General features: G+C 41.7%; 1 protein-coding gene across 5 annotated transcripts in view; it reads right to left on the bottom strand.

Moving 5' to 3' along the window:
• PRKN (parkin RBR E3 ubiquitin protein ligase) overlaps positions 1 to 17,511 on the bottom strand; it is a 1,176,340-nt gene that overhangs the window by 404,590 nt on the left and 754,239 nt on the right. For all 5 annotated transcript variants that reach the window (XM_039529610.1, XM_039529612.1, XM_039529609.1 and 2 more), the window contains one exon: positions 2,789 to 2,925. In XM_039529610.1, the coding sequence (XP_039385544.1) occupies positions 2,789 to 2,925 (137 nt within the window). The remainder of the gene's footprint in view (positions 1 to 2,788; positions 2,926 to 17,511) is intronic.

The raw sequence follows: 17,511 nt of genomic DNA, 5'->3' as shown, positions 1-17,511 counted from the left end.
TGAGATTGCTGATAATTGTCAGTTTAAAATCAGTTCTGATGATATGTAAACATCATCTATCCACCAGAAACTGAACTGAGATCACTGACTCATTTCACATAGGACAAAAATCAGTGACCTTTCAATCATTACCAACCTGGGGCTCAGATTGGGTTTATGATTTGGAGATGAAGAGGCTCTAAATTCCATTCGTACAGGCTGACTAGGGAGTTTTCCTGGGCAAGTAGGACAAATACCACCAGCTTCTACAGAATCCCAAGTTTCATTTAAAAAACCCAGATATTTCTAGACCTTTTTGCAGGGTTGTATCATGAGTCCCAAGATATTTGCTGTTATTCTTGAATCCTCATGCAATTATATGAGAATCTCAGTTTCCAGGGTTGTTTGTTTGTTTGTTTGTAAAGTAAATTGTAGTATGTAGGAATAGGACAATATACCTTTAAATAGTTTATGAGCACTCTATTGGTGCTCACTGTGTTTTATGTAATAGAAGCCACCAGAGCCAGCCAGGGAAGCAGTGTGTATGTAGCTAGGCCTTCCACGTTTGTGCATATTTATTAAACACAGGCATTTAGGGTCCAGCTGTGCCTATGTAGTTGCTTTCCATTATTTTTGTTGGGTCAAGAGCAAAAGATACAACACTAGCCTTCATGGTTACAGAGAAAAGCTTGAAAATGTGACCTCGGTACATCCTTTAGTCTCAAAAACCAACAAGAAAAAGAAAAAAATATAATAAATAATAATAATAATTATTATTTTAATCTCATGATTTTTGGCTTCTGACTCATGATTTTTGAGCCCTTAAGGTTGGTAATACTGTTGGGAAGAGTATCTTTATAACAGTAAAAAGAGTGTAAGCAATACTGTCGTTGAGGACTGGTGAGAGCCCAGCAGCTATTGTTATACTATCAGGCCTGTAGGGGAGCTATATGCATGCTGCCTCAGTTGGGCAGCAGAGCAGTCACTGTTCCCACTGAATCTTTCAGGCTCCCACTACTTTAGACAAAGCCTGTTCCCCCCTCACCCCGGTGAGGCAAGGCCCTGAGCACTTGTACCGTGCCTCTGTGCATCTTCCTCCCGTGCCTTCCCTCAGATCTCTCCAACCACTCAGCTCCAGCAGTACCCACCCCACGCCTAGAGAAGGGAGCAGAAGATACCTAGCCCCTTATCTCCAGGTAGGGGACAAAAATCACAGAAGATTTACTGGTGTCCTCTTAAAGCAAGGGAACAAGTAGAGCAGAACCCCTGGACTGAGAAAATGGTGCTTCAAGATGTGTTGGAAGTGCCTAGCACATTGTGGGTGTAATACCAGCAATCAAATACATACATACAATGATGCAGCTAGGAGCAGAGGTGAAGAGCCATCAGGTGAGAACATCAGGGCTGAATCTGGGGAAGTGCTACAGAAGTAAGAAGTCTGATTGAGGGAGAGGGCTGTGCTGGCTGCTACAGTTTTGAAAAGCTGCTACTGAGGTCATTGATTAATTTGGGGAGCAAATGGAAGAACTGGGAAGGGAACTGATGTACTGAGAGAGGGAGTGGAAAAAAGAATTAATTTGTATGTGGGGCAGGGAACTGATTAATTTGTGGTGGAAGGAGGCAGGGGGACAGAGTAGCATTGAATATCCAGACATCATCATGGGAAAAACCAAGGAAGGAACACCAGGAGGTGAACAAATCATCTTAACCAAACTGCACTAGATTTGTTATTTATTTGGGGGTGAAGAAATAGAAGCCTTTTATGCAATATAATACCATTGCACAAAGCAATAGCAGATGAGGTTACCATGTATAAAACAAGATTTAGCTAAAAAACATATGCAGCATATGCACTGTCATGAAATGTGAACTTGTGGCCACTGCTAAAATGCTGTTGAAATAATTAAAAGCAGCTGTAAATATAGACAATCTGAATTGTTTTTAATTCTTGTAGATTTAGTATATTTGAGGCACGCCCTCATGTAGAATGTGTCACTCATAAGAAATGTCTGCAATTATTCTTCCATCTGTTGATATGAAACTGATTAGCTATTCGTTCTAACAGCCAATGCAAATCCATTTTACTTGCAGCTTGTAAAGTGAAGGGAAGGTAATTTATAAAATAAATTCTAGTGAAGTCCTACACAGCAACTTTGTAAGAGCCTTACTCTCTCTGTGACAATATGATAGATTCAACTTTTTGTCTCTAATCTGTCAAAACAGATCTTTGAGATTCAAAATAAATCTTCTTATTCTACATAAGCCAAACTTCACTTCCTAGTCAGGTACAGTAGATAACATAACACATTCCTTGGGTCATCTGTATTTCATTCTATGCAGTGGCAAGTAGTAGAGATAACTTCATCAACCAGAAAGCTATTTGAAATTCTTATTACAGTACTTTTCTTATTAGCACTTGAAGATAGGTCAACAAAGTTAACAACTTATTTGATTCAAAAGAAGAGATGTAGAGGTCATCAAGGATTTTTTTTTTTGGTTCAGCTTATTGTGATCATCCTTTAGCTTTCGGATGATGACATACTAATGTGAAAACTGCATGCATTTGCTCATAAAAGAAATGCCCTTTAGAATCAAGTTAATACTCCAGAGCCAGTTCACTTGCAAAGCAAGAAGGGCCATTTCAATAACAAAAATATTTTCCATCAGATGAAACAACTACTAATACACATTATAATTCCATAGACATATTTTAAAAATAACATGCACAAAACCCCACAACTTGATTTGAAATCAACAGTATTTTTCTGCAGGTTAGGGCAAAAATAGTTTAAAAAAACCAAAAACTTACCAACACATGGGAGAGAGTAGCCAAGCACAGGGTCATGGATGAACTTGCGATCGTTCAGCATAGTCACACAGTATAAATGGAAGCAGTCCAGGCAAATGACATGCCGATGCAAGCACTGGAACACCAGCACAGGACTTCTGTTAAAAATACCAAAAACAATGCAATGCTACGTTATTGTAGCCAGTATTGTCTAGATCAACTATTCCAAAATATTTCAGTTTAAAAATTCAGTTACAGAATTATTACTATCTGGTTATATAGAATCATATGACAGCATGGCCTTCCACTGGATATTTGAAGGAAGGTAAAGAATCAAATAGGCAAAGAAAAATAAAGATAGCTGCTCAAATGAGCAGACACTCCAGAAGAGTCTCTCATAAAACAGGGAAAGATCGTGTATAGGAGAGCCAAGAGGCTAGTGTGGAGCGAAAGGAGATGGGATTATAGAGGGATGATCCGAGACATAGGCTAAAGAAAGTATCTGAAAGAGTTCATAGCCTGCCCTCACACCCCGACAAGGAGGGCTGGTCTTGTAGTAGCATTACTGGTCACTGCCACGTGATAGCAAGGGCACTGCACTGGTAACAATGACTAGAAGAATTCTGCATGCAGAGTTCAGAGGCAGGCAGAATACCTATGGAGGTGCAGAGGGAGAGCACTCAGGACAATTTAGAAGCAACAGCTTCTCCCAGTGGTGGGGCCAGCCTCAGAAACTGCACAAGCAGCAAACATAGCTGCTGCACCAGCAGGACTCAAACATTGGAGTGTGGATCAGCACTCCAGGAGTTAACATCTTGAATATGCTTTTGAAAAATTACAATATAATTTTGTTTTATTGCCCAGACACTTCTGGGATGGGCACCCCAAAATGCATATAACAGCAGAAATAATAAATGATATATGATGACTTCCATACAGGCTATAGCCAGAATATCTTACAATTAAAATTTTCTACAGCACAATATAAATTAAAGAAAACCACTATCCTACAGAAATCACTAACAATAGTCTTCTGAATGGCAGGAACAAAGTTCTGAGACTACTAGCATAAATTAACTAAAGACGCCTCTTGGTGGATCTACCTTCATTATCAATTCTGAAGTAACAACTGTGACAGATATTGCAACTCTATGCATTGACTTTGGAGACAACTGTATTACAATTATGAATGATTTATGTATGATTGTATTCCATTCCATGGGAGCAACTCTACGAATGAAACAACAGGAGTGGGCAATTATAAGGCAAGTCACTGAGACTAAACAACTCCAGAGAAGTTCTCCTGCATGGGGAAGTTTGCATATACTGGTGAGGATGAGTTTTCCAGAGACTAGGAAACAAAGAAAGTGTTTGATATAAAAGGATGAGCTTAAATTCACTCGTTGCCTTCTTTCTGATCCAGCAAATGGACAGGACCTTCTTGTCCATGGGAGCTTCAAACCTTAGGGAAGGGTTGGAAAGACATTGGCCTGCTAGGGCCCCTGAAGACTGACAGGTGACCTCTGGTAAGATTTTAACATGTTTTTTCTTGGTTTCTTCTGCAGTGCTAGTCCCATAATAAAAATGTGCTTGCGTAGAATGGCCAGCAAAAACACTGTTCTTAGCCCTTGGAAAGAAAGCAACACACAGGCAGTGGCGGTTAGGCAGACTGTCTTGCTGGGAATATCACATTGTAAGGCCTTAACCCCTCCCAAACCCCCCAGGTCAGAAGGAAGTGGGACAAGGGTCCCTGCCCAGAGACAGGTAACGACTGGAGATCTGAGACTTGACTAGGCACTTCTGGAGTCGACCACAGAGGGGGGAATACAGGTGCAGTTACCTTGAAACTGTGTTAGCAACTATGTCTTTTGATAAAGTTATTCCCTACATATGGGTTGTGTACTACCTCTTGCCTGTCTTTGGCCCCATAGCATTACTGCCCACCACAAGCATTCCAAAATCAAGAGTAAAGCCCCCCAAAATCATGAGATTACCATGCAAATAATGAAAAAAATGTTTTTATTTGCCTTCTGGGTTTCTTTGTTTGGGGTTTTTTTTGGAGGGGGGGGTTGGTGGTTTGCTGTATTTTGTAAAGCTTTTTTGGTGTACTTGGGACACATTTTCAAGCTTTTTTCTTCAACTATACAGAAACTTGCTTTAAAAAAATAAAAGTTAAGATTTTCACTTATTCCCCTGTCCCCAGGAGCTGGGGCTTAAAAAGAAACCCCATCAAATATTGTGACACTTGTGATAAAAATTGAAACAGTTGGCAACACCTCCATAGCTTCTAGAATTTCTGCCACAAGATAGTCTGAAAGCCCCCTGTCTAACATTGAAATAATAAATCATCATGTCCTCAAAGTGGGTATACAACTTCAAAATGTAATCAATAATAAATTTCAGATGCTGTATATAAACGTTTAATCTTTTTTGAAAATAAGCTTCAGAGTCACATACACTGTAGAATTCATGGTAGTGTATTGGTAGCTTTAAAAATATAAGCTCTGTGTTTTAAAGGATTTTACTGAGTAAAGCAGCTTAAAAACTGAATTAAATAAAACCTCTCCTATACTAATCCTTATTAGTTGCCCACTTGCTGTTCTGAATGTAATAAATAATAATTATACAAAGACAGCTGCCAGCTAGAATGAGGAGCTGATCCGTGCTACTCTAACTCTGCCTAGTCCCAAGATAAATAGGAAGAGCTAGAGGAGCACCTATCAGGTCCTTCTTCGGTCACAGACACCTTTACCTCCCTGCCAAATTTGCATATCTCAGAGACTCCCTCTCCTGGGAAGGAGGATGAGGCAAGATTCCCACCCCTGGAAGCTTACCATCCTGGGCCACTGGAGATCTTTCCCTTTTAGGGGGTTTGTTGCTGGTGGCTACTACTGTAGTATCTGAGTGTTTTCCAAGTTAGGTAGAAGATCCCTGGACCTGCAACTCACTTTCCCTGGCTTCAGAGGGAAGATGGATGGTATGTGCGAGAGAGATCTACATGGGGAGTCCAGCAAAATTAGAGAAGCATCTAAAAATCAGACCACAAATGTAAATAGTGGAAAATGTATCCTGTATATGATCTCAAAAAGCAATATAACACTTGTGCAATTCTTTCCTTTTCTATAAAACCTGAACAAAATTGCAACCAACAGAACTGTATTATGTAAGTGAACTAGTCAGTTACTTGTGTAAATTACCTAGTGCCATAATCGCATTCCCTTGTATAGCGGTGTTCATAACTGTCTTTAAATCAAACAATTCTCCAGAAAGAAAACACACAAATATGTGTACACCTACATTTAAATATGAGTTTATAAAAACATTTTTCTTGTGAAAATATATGGTTTTTTCACTGAATCAGAAATACAGCAAACTTTTAAAACTACATATATATAACTCTGGGTTCTGATGACATCACAAATCACTAAAACATCATTTTCAGGGATACTGTTATGTCGATTGAGATATATGCTTGCAGTCTAAAATACCTATGTCATAATGCCTAAACAAACACTATATATATATATATATATATATGAGAGAGAGAGGGAGAGACAGACACTGACTGGTGCCAGTTTCAGCTGGCATTCACACTTCCATTAGATCCAAGAATTCACAGAGTCTGTAACAGAACTGAGTGCTTCTTGGGAGTGAGCAGTGGTTAAAAACAGAATTGGAAGTCTTGCTCCTTAGATCAATTAAAAATAAACATGTTGTTGAGATGACATGCCTAGATTCTGGGGTAAGTGGTGAATATACTGAATGCTCCTTTAGAATAACCCCTAGAACTGCATTTGTGTCTGATTAAATGAGGCTTCACCCTGAGGTAGAATGTTGACTTAGCTTAAGAAGCAGGAGAAATTAGAACATATTGTAATGAGGCTTCTTGGCCTTAAACCTATTTTCCTAAATTATTGATACCTCCTAATTTTATCCTCCAGGTCTGTAGAAGGATGAAAAGGAACTCTGTTAGGGTATTAATGAAAATAAATCCTTTATTATCCCGTCTTCAAATGTTTCATTGTCCACATCCAAATTGGAGATTTCACTAGAAACATATGCAGTTTTTGTTCATTTATTCCCCAAACAAAATTCCTCTGACATATAAAACCCAAAGTGAGTTCAGTGAGATGTGTGAAATACAAGTGTTTTCTAATATCAATAATGTAAATCTGAAATATATTTCTCAGAAGGTATTCAGTAGTTGGGCTGAGTTACAAATTAATGAAAACAACCTACATAAAAGATATTCCTAAAAGCCTGAGATAACAGGCCTGTCACAGGGGGTGCTCTCTTCCCACTCTAGTGCCTCCTAGTGGCCCATCCGGGGATTAACTCCCACATGCTCTAATGCCCCTTCCTGAGGTTGCTCAGCCCATCATCTTGCTCACTTACTCCATGGCTTCTCTCATACTCCCAAAGCTGTGTGCTTTCCTGTTCATGGCTTAACCCTCTGGACAAGTCACATGGAAATTCCACCCCGTTCCACACTATTATCAAAGTCTCCCTTCAGACTGTCTCTAACAGTCCCCAAATAGGCTGCCTCTTGTAGGGGAATCTGGGCCCACCTTCTACCCTGAGTTCCAATCCAGGACCCTCAACCAGCACCTCAGATCTTCACTCGCACAGTCCTTACTGCTCTTTCTCTTGACTGCTTCCTATACTACCTATTACAAATGCCTCCTCCTGCCCCCTTGTATAGGGTTGCCAGGTGTCCGGTTTTGAACTGGAACACCCAGTCAAAAAGGGACCCTGGCGTCTCCAGTCAGAACTGCTGACTGGGTCATTACAAGTCCGGTTGGTGGCACAGCGGGGCTAAGGCAGGCTCCCTGCCTGCCATGGCTCCACGTGGCTCCTGGAAGCAGCAGCATGTCCCCCCTCGGGCTCCTATGCATAGGGTTAGCCAAGGGGCTCCATACACTGTCCCCGCCCCAAGCACTGGCTCCACAGCTCCCATTGGCTGGGAAGTGCGGCCAATGGGAGCTGTGCGGTTAGCACCTCCGGACAGGGCAGTGTGCAGATCCGCCTGGACATGTCTCCGTGTAGGAGCCAGAGGGGAGACGTGCTGCTGCTTCCGGAAGCTGCCTGAGGTAAGCCCCAACCCCCTGCTCCAGCCCTGATCCCACTCCCAACCATTCTGTCCCAGCCTGGAGCACCCTCCTGCATCCCAAACCCCTCATCCCTGGCCCCACCCCAGAGCCCGCACCCGGAGCCTTCACCTCCTCCTGCATCCGAATCCACTGCCCAGAGCCCCCTCTCACACCCCGAACTCCTAATTTCTGGCCCCTCCCAGAGCCCTCACCCCCTGAGCCAGATGGATGAAAATGAGCGAGTGAGTGAGGGTGGGGAGACCAAGCAACAGAGGGGGAGAATGGAGTGAGCAGGGGGCAGGGCCTCAGAGAAGGGGTGGGGCAGGGCAAGGGTGTTTGGTTTTGTGTGAGTAGAAAGTTGGCAACCCTAATCAGGCAGTGTGACTGCAGACCCCTGACTACTTGTCCCCCTTCCCTGCTGCCATCTCCCTGGCTATATAGAAGCCCCAGCTGTTTTTGCCTAGGTAAGCTTATCTCTCATTGCATCCTAGCTCCCCTCCAGGTGCAGACTATGACTAATTGGCCTTTCTTGCCTATATTAACTCCTCCAGGGCTTGTGTGAGTTGAGTGCCCCATCATACAACCTCTCTGTCCACCTATTAGGAATATCATCTCTTTTTAAAAAGGAAAATCTAACACTGAACATTGAAAAGATCCATAATACATCATACTTGTTATTGTGCTAAGGTTGCATGGTTCCTTTGCATTATGTTAGCACTGTGCATTTACTTCAAGGAAACAGGGAAGAGATTTAACATAAAATGGTTTCTGCTTCGTATGGAAATACTCTGTGGCACAACAGTGATCCTGTTGCAGCTGTTGTCTGCTCTATATATCCCGCCCTCCCCAAACTGAGCAACAGCAAGACACAGATAATACCAGATACATTGCTATAGAATCCGAGCTAAATGGAGAAAGATATAAAGACTGATCTTGTTTAGATAAGACCCCCACTGGGAAATAAATTGTTCTAGTATATCCCAAAATCTCATGACAGGTGTTATTAATGTACTAAAAGTCAGTGCAGTAGCTATGAATGTGAGGAGCTACTTAGCATAAGGAATTATTTGCAGACACAACAGTGGATTAAATGAAGCATCTTTCACTGCCACCTTATGAAAACCTTGGGCTAAAAGTTTTTTTTTCCTATTAGTCCTTATCCTTCAGTTTTAGAAAGAACTGTGTGAATTATGGTTAAACAGCACACCCCATCTATCGGTCCCTTAAAAAGAAAAAGACGAAGAAGAAGAATTTGGAGCAAGGGGATGTAAATAAAGCCAGTAGAAATTTGTGTTGGGGGGGGAAAACATGTTGATAGAATCTGTGAAAATCCCTGGGGGTCATTTTTAGGTGACAGTTGGTTTTTTCTCACTGCTGTATCAAAATCTTAACCAAATAATAATAATAAAAAAGCAGCAGATGTCTATATGGCTGACTTTCTGGGATTACACTCAGTGAAGCAAAAATAGCCATGTGGGATTCATTGCTTTGTAATAAATAAGTCGGAAGGCACATTGCTACATCATAGCATTTATCCCCACCCACAAGTGCTATATTTATAAGATGCTCATGAGTTTCTAATTGATTCTTTTATTTTATTTTGGCAATGTTCCTCTACCTTCAAAGGCTTTCCATATAAGTACCATAAATCATTTTTATTGCTAAATGGATCCCCATATACTGCTCCAAAACATACACTTTGTTAACTTGCTTATAATTATCATTCAAGAAAAGATGATCACTAAAATACCTGTTTTTAAAAAACAGAATTATTGGAAATCACAAGCCATGGCTACATATACAATTCTGACACTATCCTAAATACCACTTCATTCACACATACAGTCATAAACAAGAAATATTCTCTATAACCAGCACCCAAACAATCTTAACTCTATCCCTGTAAAAGAACACAATAATTAAAAGCTTAAATAAAACAATCCACTCATCATAGCTTTCTCTTGGAACTGTATACAAAAACTAATATAATCCATTTACTCATGCAAAGCTTATACAAAGCCTGACCTTTCATACAATCACTTATATAATCCACAAATCTAAGACTTAAACCATTCAAGACTACTTGAATCAGTGAATCTATCTAGTTTCTTATAGAGCCAGCACAATAGTAGATAAGCAAATGTAAATTACAAACTTTTCTTACCAAGAAAAACAATTCAGTATAAACAAATATCATTAGAAACAAGGCAACTATTTCTAAAGATATATTTTAAAATAATCAAATTGTTTTTAATGTTCCAACTACTTAATGCTTGGCAGCAGACAGAGATAACAGAAACAAATCATTCCTGCATGCGAGTGATCTCCTATTACATGTACAGTAAAGACTAAGGTCAAGAAGCAAGCATTAAAGTAGACTCAGTGACCCAGGAGCTGCAGACAGCAACCTGCGAGCAACAATGCAGACAACTAGGAACTTACACCAGGGCTAGACACATGAAGTGGGAGCCAAGACCTTACAAGATAAGAAGTACAATGACAAAGAGAGCAGGAAAAAGAAATCTCAGTGAGCGACACATTGTTATACCGAAGGGAATATCTTTAATGAGAACTCAGGCACCAGTATAACATATTTTCCCTTGTATACCTAACAACCCTGCTTTTCCCTCCCTAGCCAATGCAGTACATAGCTACAAAAAGTCAGAATATGACAGCTAAACAATTACAGTATATATTTATATACATAACATAATACAAACATTTTAATCATGTTAAAATAATACAATTATCTGTGTTCGTGTGTTTGATCACTTGCCATGTGACACATCAGAAGTCATAAAGTGAAGGTTATGAACAGCTCGAGACATCTGTATGCAGGCCTAAATTTGCTGGCTGTGGTCTTGTAGAAAAACATGTATTCTGATCCACAGCTGTTAAATTAAAGAGGCATTGCCAAGGATATCAGGCCTGAAATCTGACCTACTTTCTTCTCTTTCATCTGTTTACAGAGTCCGTGCTATTTTATATTTGCAACAATGCGTTTTACTCCCAATTTTATTATTATTATTCATATTATCATAGCACAAAGAGCCCTAGATACAGACCAGGACCCCATTTCATGTTTTTATCTAACAGAGACCAGTGCCAGAATACCAGCACTTATAAAGAGCCCTACAATAACAAACCAGAATACAAACGTAAAGAATAGGTAAATAAAAATGAGAGTGCATGATGTCAGGTTTTTGCATAGACCCTGCTCTGACGCAGCTGCAAGTAACTCAGCTGTGAAGTTTCTGTATGTGCTATGAATATGTGGAAATGATGATCACCACTGCCTATAAAAACTGCCCGCTTTGGACTTGTGTGGAACAGCACCATTCTGAAGAGCTGCAGAAGCACAGTGGTCTTCCCTGCCATCAGATGACCCAGGTGGATGGGGTGGAATCCCACCTTACATGTGCTGGTACAGATACATTGGCACACCATAGCAAGAAAACCATTTTACAGGCCTGTGAGGGGGATGCCAAAGCAGCACCTAATGACTGTAGAGATGACATCCTGAATCCCTTTCATGATGTCTCAGAGAGAGTGATGATGCTGTTGCTGCTATCTGTCAAGAGATATTGCTACCATATTGGGTGGAGAAGAAACTTCTCCATAATCCATCAGTGTGAGCAGAGTGTTGTCCAGGTAGCACTCTTCCTGCTGTGCAGCATACCAAGGGGCAGATCTAGCTTTTGTGCTGCCCCAAGCATGGCAGGCCGGCTGCCTTCGGCGGCTTGCCTGCGGGAGGTCCGCCGGTCCCGCGGCTTCGGCGTACCTGCCGCCGAATTGCCGCCGAATCTGCAGGACCAGCAGACCTCCCGCAGGCAAGCTGACGAAGGCTGCCTGGCTGCTGCCCTCGCAGGGACCGGCAGGGTGCCCCCCAAGGCTTGCCAGCCCAGGCACACGCTTCGAGCGCTGGTGCCTGGAGCCGCCGCTGAGCATACTATTAATAATGCAGTCCCATTCTGAGAGAAGATCAGTACATGTTCCTTTAGGTAGGATTTTAAAACATCACAATGGCTTTCTTGAACAGAAGAGGAAAAGACATGAATCAATGGAAGCAAAGGATGACTGACATGATTGAAGAAGACAGATGAAGAACCATCTTGGATCACATCATGATGTCAATCAGCAGCTGGAGCATGAGGAGAGCAAAGAAGGTGAGAAGCAATATAATGTGAAAAGTCCTTTTGGAGAAGCATCGAAGGGCTGTGAACACACATGGCATTTCAGAGAGCAAGGATCCTCCCACACAGTGGAAGAAACAGAGAACCACTATTATACAAGGAACTCAAGTCGGTTTATGCCTCTGCACAAGGAAGATCAAGAGGTTCAACATTTTAAAAAAAACAAACTAACAAGTACCTGCTGCCTTGGGACTACTCCAGGAATAACAGCATGGCCAGTAGTGGGAACAAAGTTAATAGGAAGGACTGGCACACCTCTTTAAAGACTATCTCAGTAATGTTCACCATTTTAAATGTTTCTGACTCAGAAAGACTGCACCTCACTGAATACGAGCCTGCTTCTTAAATATTGCTCCCTTTTCATGGAATGCCCTTCCAGATCCTTGTGAGATTTACCCTCTCTCTTCTTCTACAAATCCTTCAACACTCACTTCTTTTGATTGGCCTCCCATGCATACTTCCACTCCACCTCTCCAGTCCTCTTGCTTGACTTTACTCACTTAAACATCTAACAAATACATATTTTTTAAAATCTAAACATGAATCACTACCTATAGAACCAGAACCAAGAAGATGTGCACATAAAAAAACACTTAGCTTTCACTGTCTCTCATCCTCCACCACCCCCTTTTTAAAAATTTGTCTTGAAATTAATAAGGCTCTTTGAGACAGAATCCTGTGCATGAGAATGAATGGGTTGTAAAAGAAGGTGAAGAGCTTGTACATTTCGGCAACTGTGAGGTTGGCAAAGATGTGTGTGAACGGGGCATCTTGGGGCACTGCTCACAGAGGGCAGAGTTAAGGTTGCATGTCCTTAACTCCGCATTGCCTGATTTTCAGACATTTGAGTTTCTCAACTGAACATTCTGCAAGGGGACTACATATCACCAAGCAACCTTAACTCTGCATTAATGTAGCAGTTTTTTGCCATTGAATCAAGGACTGCTTGGGCAGAGGGCCAGATCTACATCTGCAAAGCTTCGGCCTGTGGGCTAGCCTGTAACAGTTAGCCTGGGCATAAATATACAAGGAGGAGCAGAAGTCTCCCTCAACGCAAGGCAAGTCACAACTATCGTCCCTCACACTCTAAGAAGAAGAACTGGTCCCTCTTTGCACGTCCTGGGAGGCTAGCCACCCCAGAGAGAGCCAGGAGGAGAGAAGTATGATGCACTATCCTAAGGGATGCTGCCTCATGCACAGTCCCTTGCGCTCGATAGAACTCCAGGAGGGACTATGTCTGTCATGTACACTGTTTTTCCACTGGAAGACTATCCCAGACCCTCCTTCCAAGTCACTTTGAAAATATACCGCAGAGCAGTTACTCTGAGGACAGTAGCCTTGCTGACGTGTAAGAAAGGAGAGGAGTTTGGAAAAGGAAATAAGGCGTTGGGGTGAGTGAAATGAATGGAGGATGGGAAGTGATAGAAGGGAGCAGGGGAAGGAAGTCCCAAATTAGTTTTCCAGTTTTAAAAAATTACCTGTCAGCTTCTTGACAGATCTTTTTCATCTTCCATTTAAAATATGAATACTTAATTAAAATGTTCAGCCAAACGATAACTCGAGGGTGCTTCCTGTTCACCAAGCTGTTGGCCTCCGTCCAAAATATAATTATTAACTCAAACAGGAAGCACTCTCAAGTTATCATTGTAATAGAGATTTCTTTATAGAAAACTCTCAACCAGCAGATGATAACTTTTTGCAACACTCCCCACCTTTATCATTTGAAGACAATCTTTTAGCGTTTGCTCCTTGGTTCAGACACTACAGGGGCTGAGGCCCAGATACAACTGTCTGAGAGCAAGCTGTCTATTCAAGTACCTCCTCCCAAAAAGGCAAAGGATGTGCCATCTGCTAGCAAAACACACTGTATAGCAAAGTGAGTTAATGCCCAGAACAGTCAATTCCCTCCCACCCACCCAGACAAGAACTACCACAAGATTACAAGCTTAAGATCGTAATGAGAACTGCTTGTTTACATTGTTTTCTATACTGGTTATAATCACTGTCATGAGAATGAATTAATAGTGTGCTATTTTCTGTTCTTGTTACAGTCTTTGTCACAAGAACAAGCACAGAATTTTAATGACGAGCGCACTAATAGCTGTACTACTTGAAATCTTATAATGCTCTGTAGTTTCCTCATTTGTCCATTCCATCTCCTTACAGGTCACTGCTGTTGTATACAAGAATAAATAAAAACAAATAGCCAATCAGATTAAAGAATGTTTAAAAAGTTTAATCAGTACAGTTTATTAACTAGCATGGGAAATATCCTAGTTCTGACTGCTTGTAGCCAACGTTATAAAGTGTGATGGGTGAAACCCAAAATGTTCAGAAACATTCAGCTCAGCTCAGGATCAAAATGCTTATATAAAGCTTATTTGACCAAGCTGGTCCACCAAACAGGGTCATCAATCCCTACCTCCCCAGACCATCCCTGCACATATTTTCCTGAGCTGCTGCATTGTCTTCTTGAAGGCTGGCTGCGCCCCTCTATAATGAATCTTTGTTTTTTAAAGAAGCCACTTTGGAGACCTGGTTTCACTAAATCTATCCTTATCTGGCACAGGAGGATCCAGCAATAATCCATCTACCACTTCTCCTCCTGATCTCATCTTTTTTAAAGTTAAAAGGGCAATCTGGATATTTAACACTACTTCTATAGTACCTTTTCCCTCAAGATCTCCAGTCTCGGATGCCCCGGAGTACACTGAGATACAGTAATAACTGGGAACATGCAAGATTCCTCTTTCCCATAACATTAAGGGATCTCATAAGAATGGAAACTTGTAATAATGTGGTTCATTCTGGGGTTTGAACCCAGACTAAAGGATCAGTGAGATGAGCCGGACCAAGCTAACGTGTTTCCATGCCTCTCTGCTGCAGGATACAGCCCATAAAATGAGAAGGAGAAGCAGTAGCCTTTGGGAGTTGCCTGTGAAATCTATTTTTGAACTATGATGAAGTGCCCTTGGAAGAGGAGACCCAGAGCTAGAGAAGGTGCATGGTGCCCAGCTGCCCAGATCCTCTGCTCTTCCAGACGACCTGGTTTGTCAGTTTGCAGTGTTTTGTCAGTGTGAGTTTTGCTGAACATGAAGTTTCTATTTCCCTTCTTTTCAGCAGCCCCCTCAGAATAAAGTGGTCATTTCCTGACTAAAATATGTTCATTACTCCATTATAGCCTACTAAGAAGTAGCCCGGCCTCGCCACAAAAGCTATGTTATACCCAGAAACTTCATACATTTCCTAGTTAGAGTGGAGAAAATGAAGAATAAATATGTATCAAAAGCTGCAGAAATGTACACAAGCATTTATTAATGATAAGCTAGCCCATCTTCTGTTTCCTCATGACAGCTCCCTCAGCACACCTGGATGTATTTATCATGCACTTAAGAGCTAGGACTGGCATCATAGGCTACTAATAAAAAAAAGAAAATAAATATAAAGAAAAAGGCAACAGAGTGTAAAACAGACTAAATGAAATTCTGAAAATATAATCAATAATGTTTACTTATAATATGGGATACAACTTCCCCCATTCCATGGGGATTACAATTTCCCACCTCATGCCTGGCCAGCTCTGACACATGGGAAAGGTGGGGAGTGTGCTGGAGTTCTCTCCACCCTCTCCTCATCCCTACGCACCCACTTACTCACAGGAGAGCAAGAGAGAAGCAGACCCTGTTCTTCCCCTCTGTACTGTGCCATGAATGTAGGGGAGTGAAATGGAGTTCTTACACCCCTATAGTCCCCTGCAAAAAGCCAAGGCACAATTTTGCCAAGAGAGATTTAACCAGCACAATTAAAAAACAAAAACAAACCCTCATCTAGTATTCAAGTTTATTCAAAATATGGGACAAAGCAACTCAACACCCCTATAATGGCCTGAACCTGCAGCATTTCCTCATATGAATAGTCATATCCATGGCCTCCTCCAAACACCTTTGTCCTCACCATAGAATCATAGAATGACAGGGTTGGAAGGGACCTCAGTAGGTCATCTAGTCCAACCTCCTGCTCAAAGCAGCACCAATCCCCAGGCAGATTTTTGCCCCAGATCCCTAAATGGCCCCCTCAAGGATTGAACCCATAACCCTGGGTTTAGTCGGCCAGTGCTCAACCCACTGAGCTATCCCTGCCCCCGGACCTTCCTCCTGCTGTCTGATAATGCTTGTACCTCTCAGTCCTCCAGCAGTATGCCTACTCACTCTCAGCTTCTTGCATGCCTCTTGCTCCCACTTCCTCGCACACACTTCCGCTCCCTAGTTCCCTTTGGCCTGACTGGAGTGCGCCCTTTTATAGCATCAGAGGGGCCTTAATTAGAGTCAGGTGCTTAACAGCCTCACCTGACTCTTAGCAGGTTAATTGGAGTCAGGTGTTCTCATTAGCCTAGAACAGCCCCTGCTCTGGTCACTCAGGGAACAGAAAACTGCTTCTCCAGTGGCCAGTATCTCTCCCTTCTACTACTCTGCTGTTCCCAGCTGGGCTGGGTCTATCACACAGATTAAAGTAAAATTGCTACATATCGTACCCAAACTAATTTTTAAAAAAAGTAAACTCATTCCAATCTAATGATGTAAAGCAAAACAGAGGGAATATTCTATCACCTAGATCCCCAGGCATCTTTTGGTATATTCCTTTATAAGTAGAATAAAATGTAAAGAGCTTTCATTTATTTCAGGCCCTATTCTACAACCTGTAATAAAACTGCCTAAATAGCTTTATTGGCTTCAGGAAGTAGCCCAGGGAGTTGTAGCTGTCGCGTAAATGTACCTGGAGGCACTCTAGACAGCTGCAGTCCACAGGGCCCTGGGCTGGAACTCGGAGTAGAGGGTGGGCCCGGGTTCCCCCCAAACCTCCCAACTCCTGATCAAACACAGGAGGAATTGACCTGGACTGTGGCTTCTACCAGAGGGGAAGGACTCTGGGCTGTTGCCCGACCCACAGGGTGAATCTGTGAGGCGAGCAAATCCACCAGTAAGTGCAGGACCCACCAAGGTAGAGGAGGAACTTTGTCACACCTGAAGTATGCTTTTATTTTTATGTGATCTCAATTGGCATTTACATATCTTATATCTTGATTTGTATTTGAAAAATACTATTCATATGGTGTATCAAAGCACTGATCCTACAACAAAAATTGAAGACAAATGTACTGCTAGTATCTTTCTAAAATTACTGTGCATTAAAGAGATATTGTCTGAAGGAGTTGCACACATTTTCTTTAAAATAAATCCAGGAATGTATAGTTTTTATTTTTAAATTTATGAGATACTTAGAAATAACCTTGAGGATCAAGGTTTTGCCTGGACAAAGCTAAACTCCATTTGTTATCATTTTAATAAAGTAAGAGGAGGATACATAAGCAGAGTTTGCAATCTCCAGATTCTGCCTGTTAGTTTAACAGTTCCAAAAGAAATAATAATAAAGATTTCCAGACTCTCCCAAGACACAAATCTCT

The sequence above is a fragment of the Mauremys reevesii genome, linkage group 3, assembly GCF_016161935.1.
Source record: "Mauremys reevesii isolate NIE-2019 linkage group 3, ASM1616193v1, whole genome shotgun sequence".
Lineage (NCBI taxonomy): Eukaryota > Metazoa > Chordata > Testudines > Geoemydidae > Mauremys > Mauremys reevesii.
This window is presented reverse-complemented; position numbering and strand designations above follow the sequence as displayed.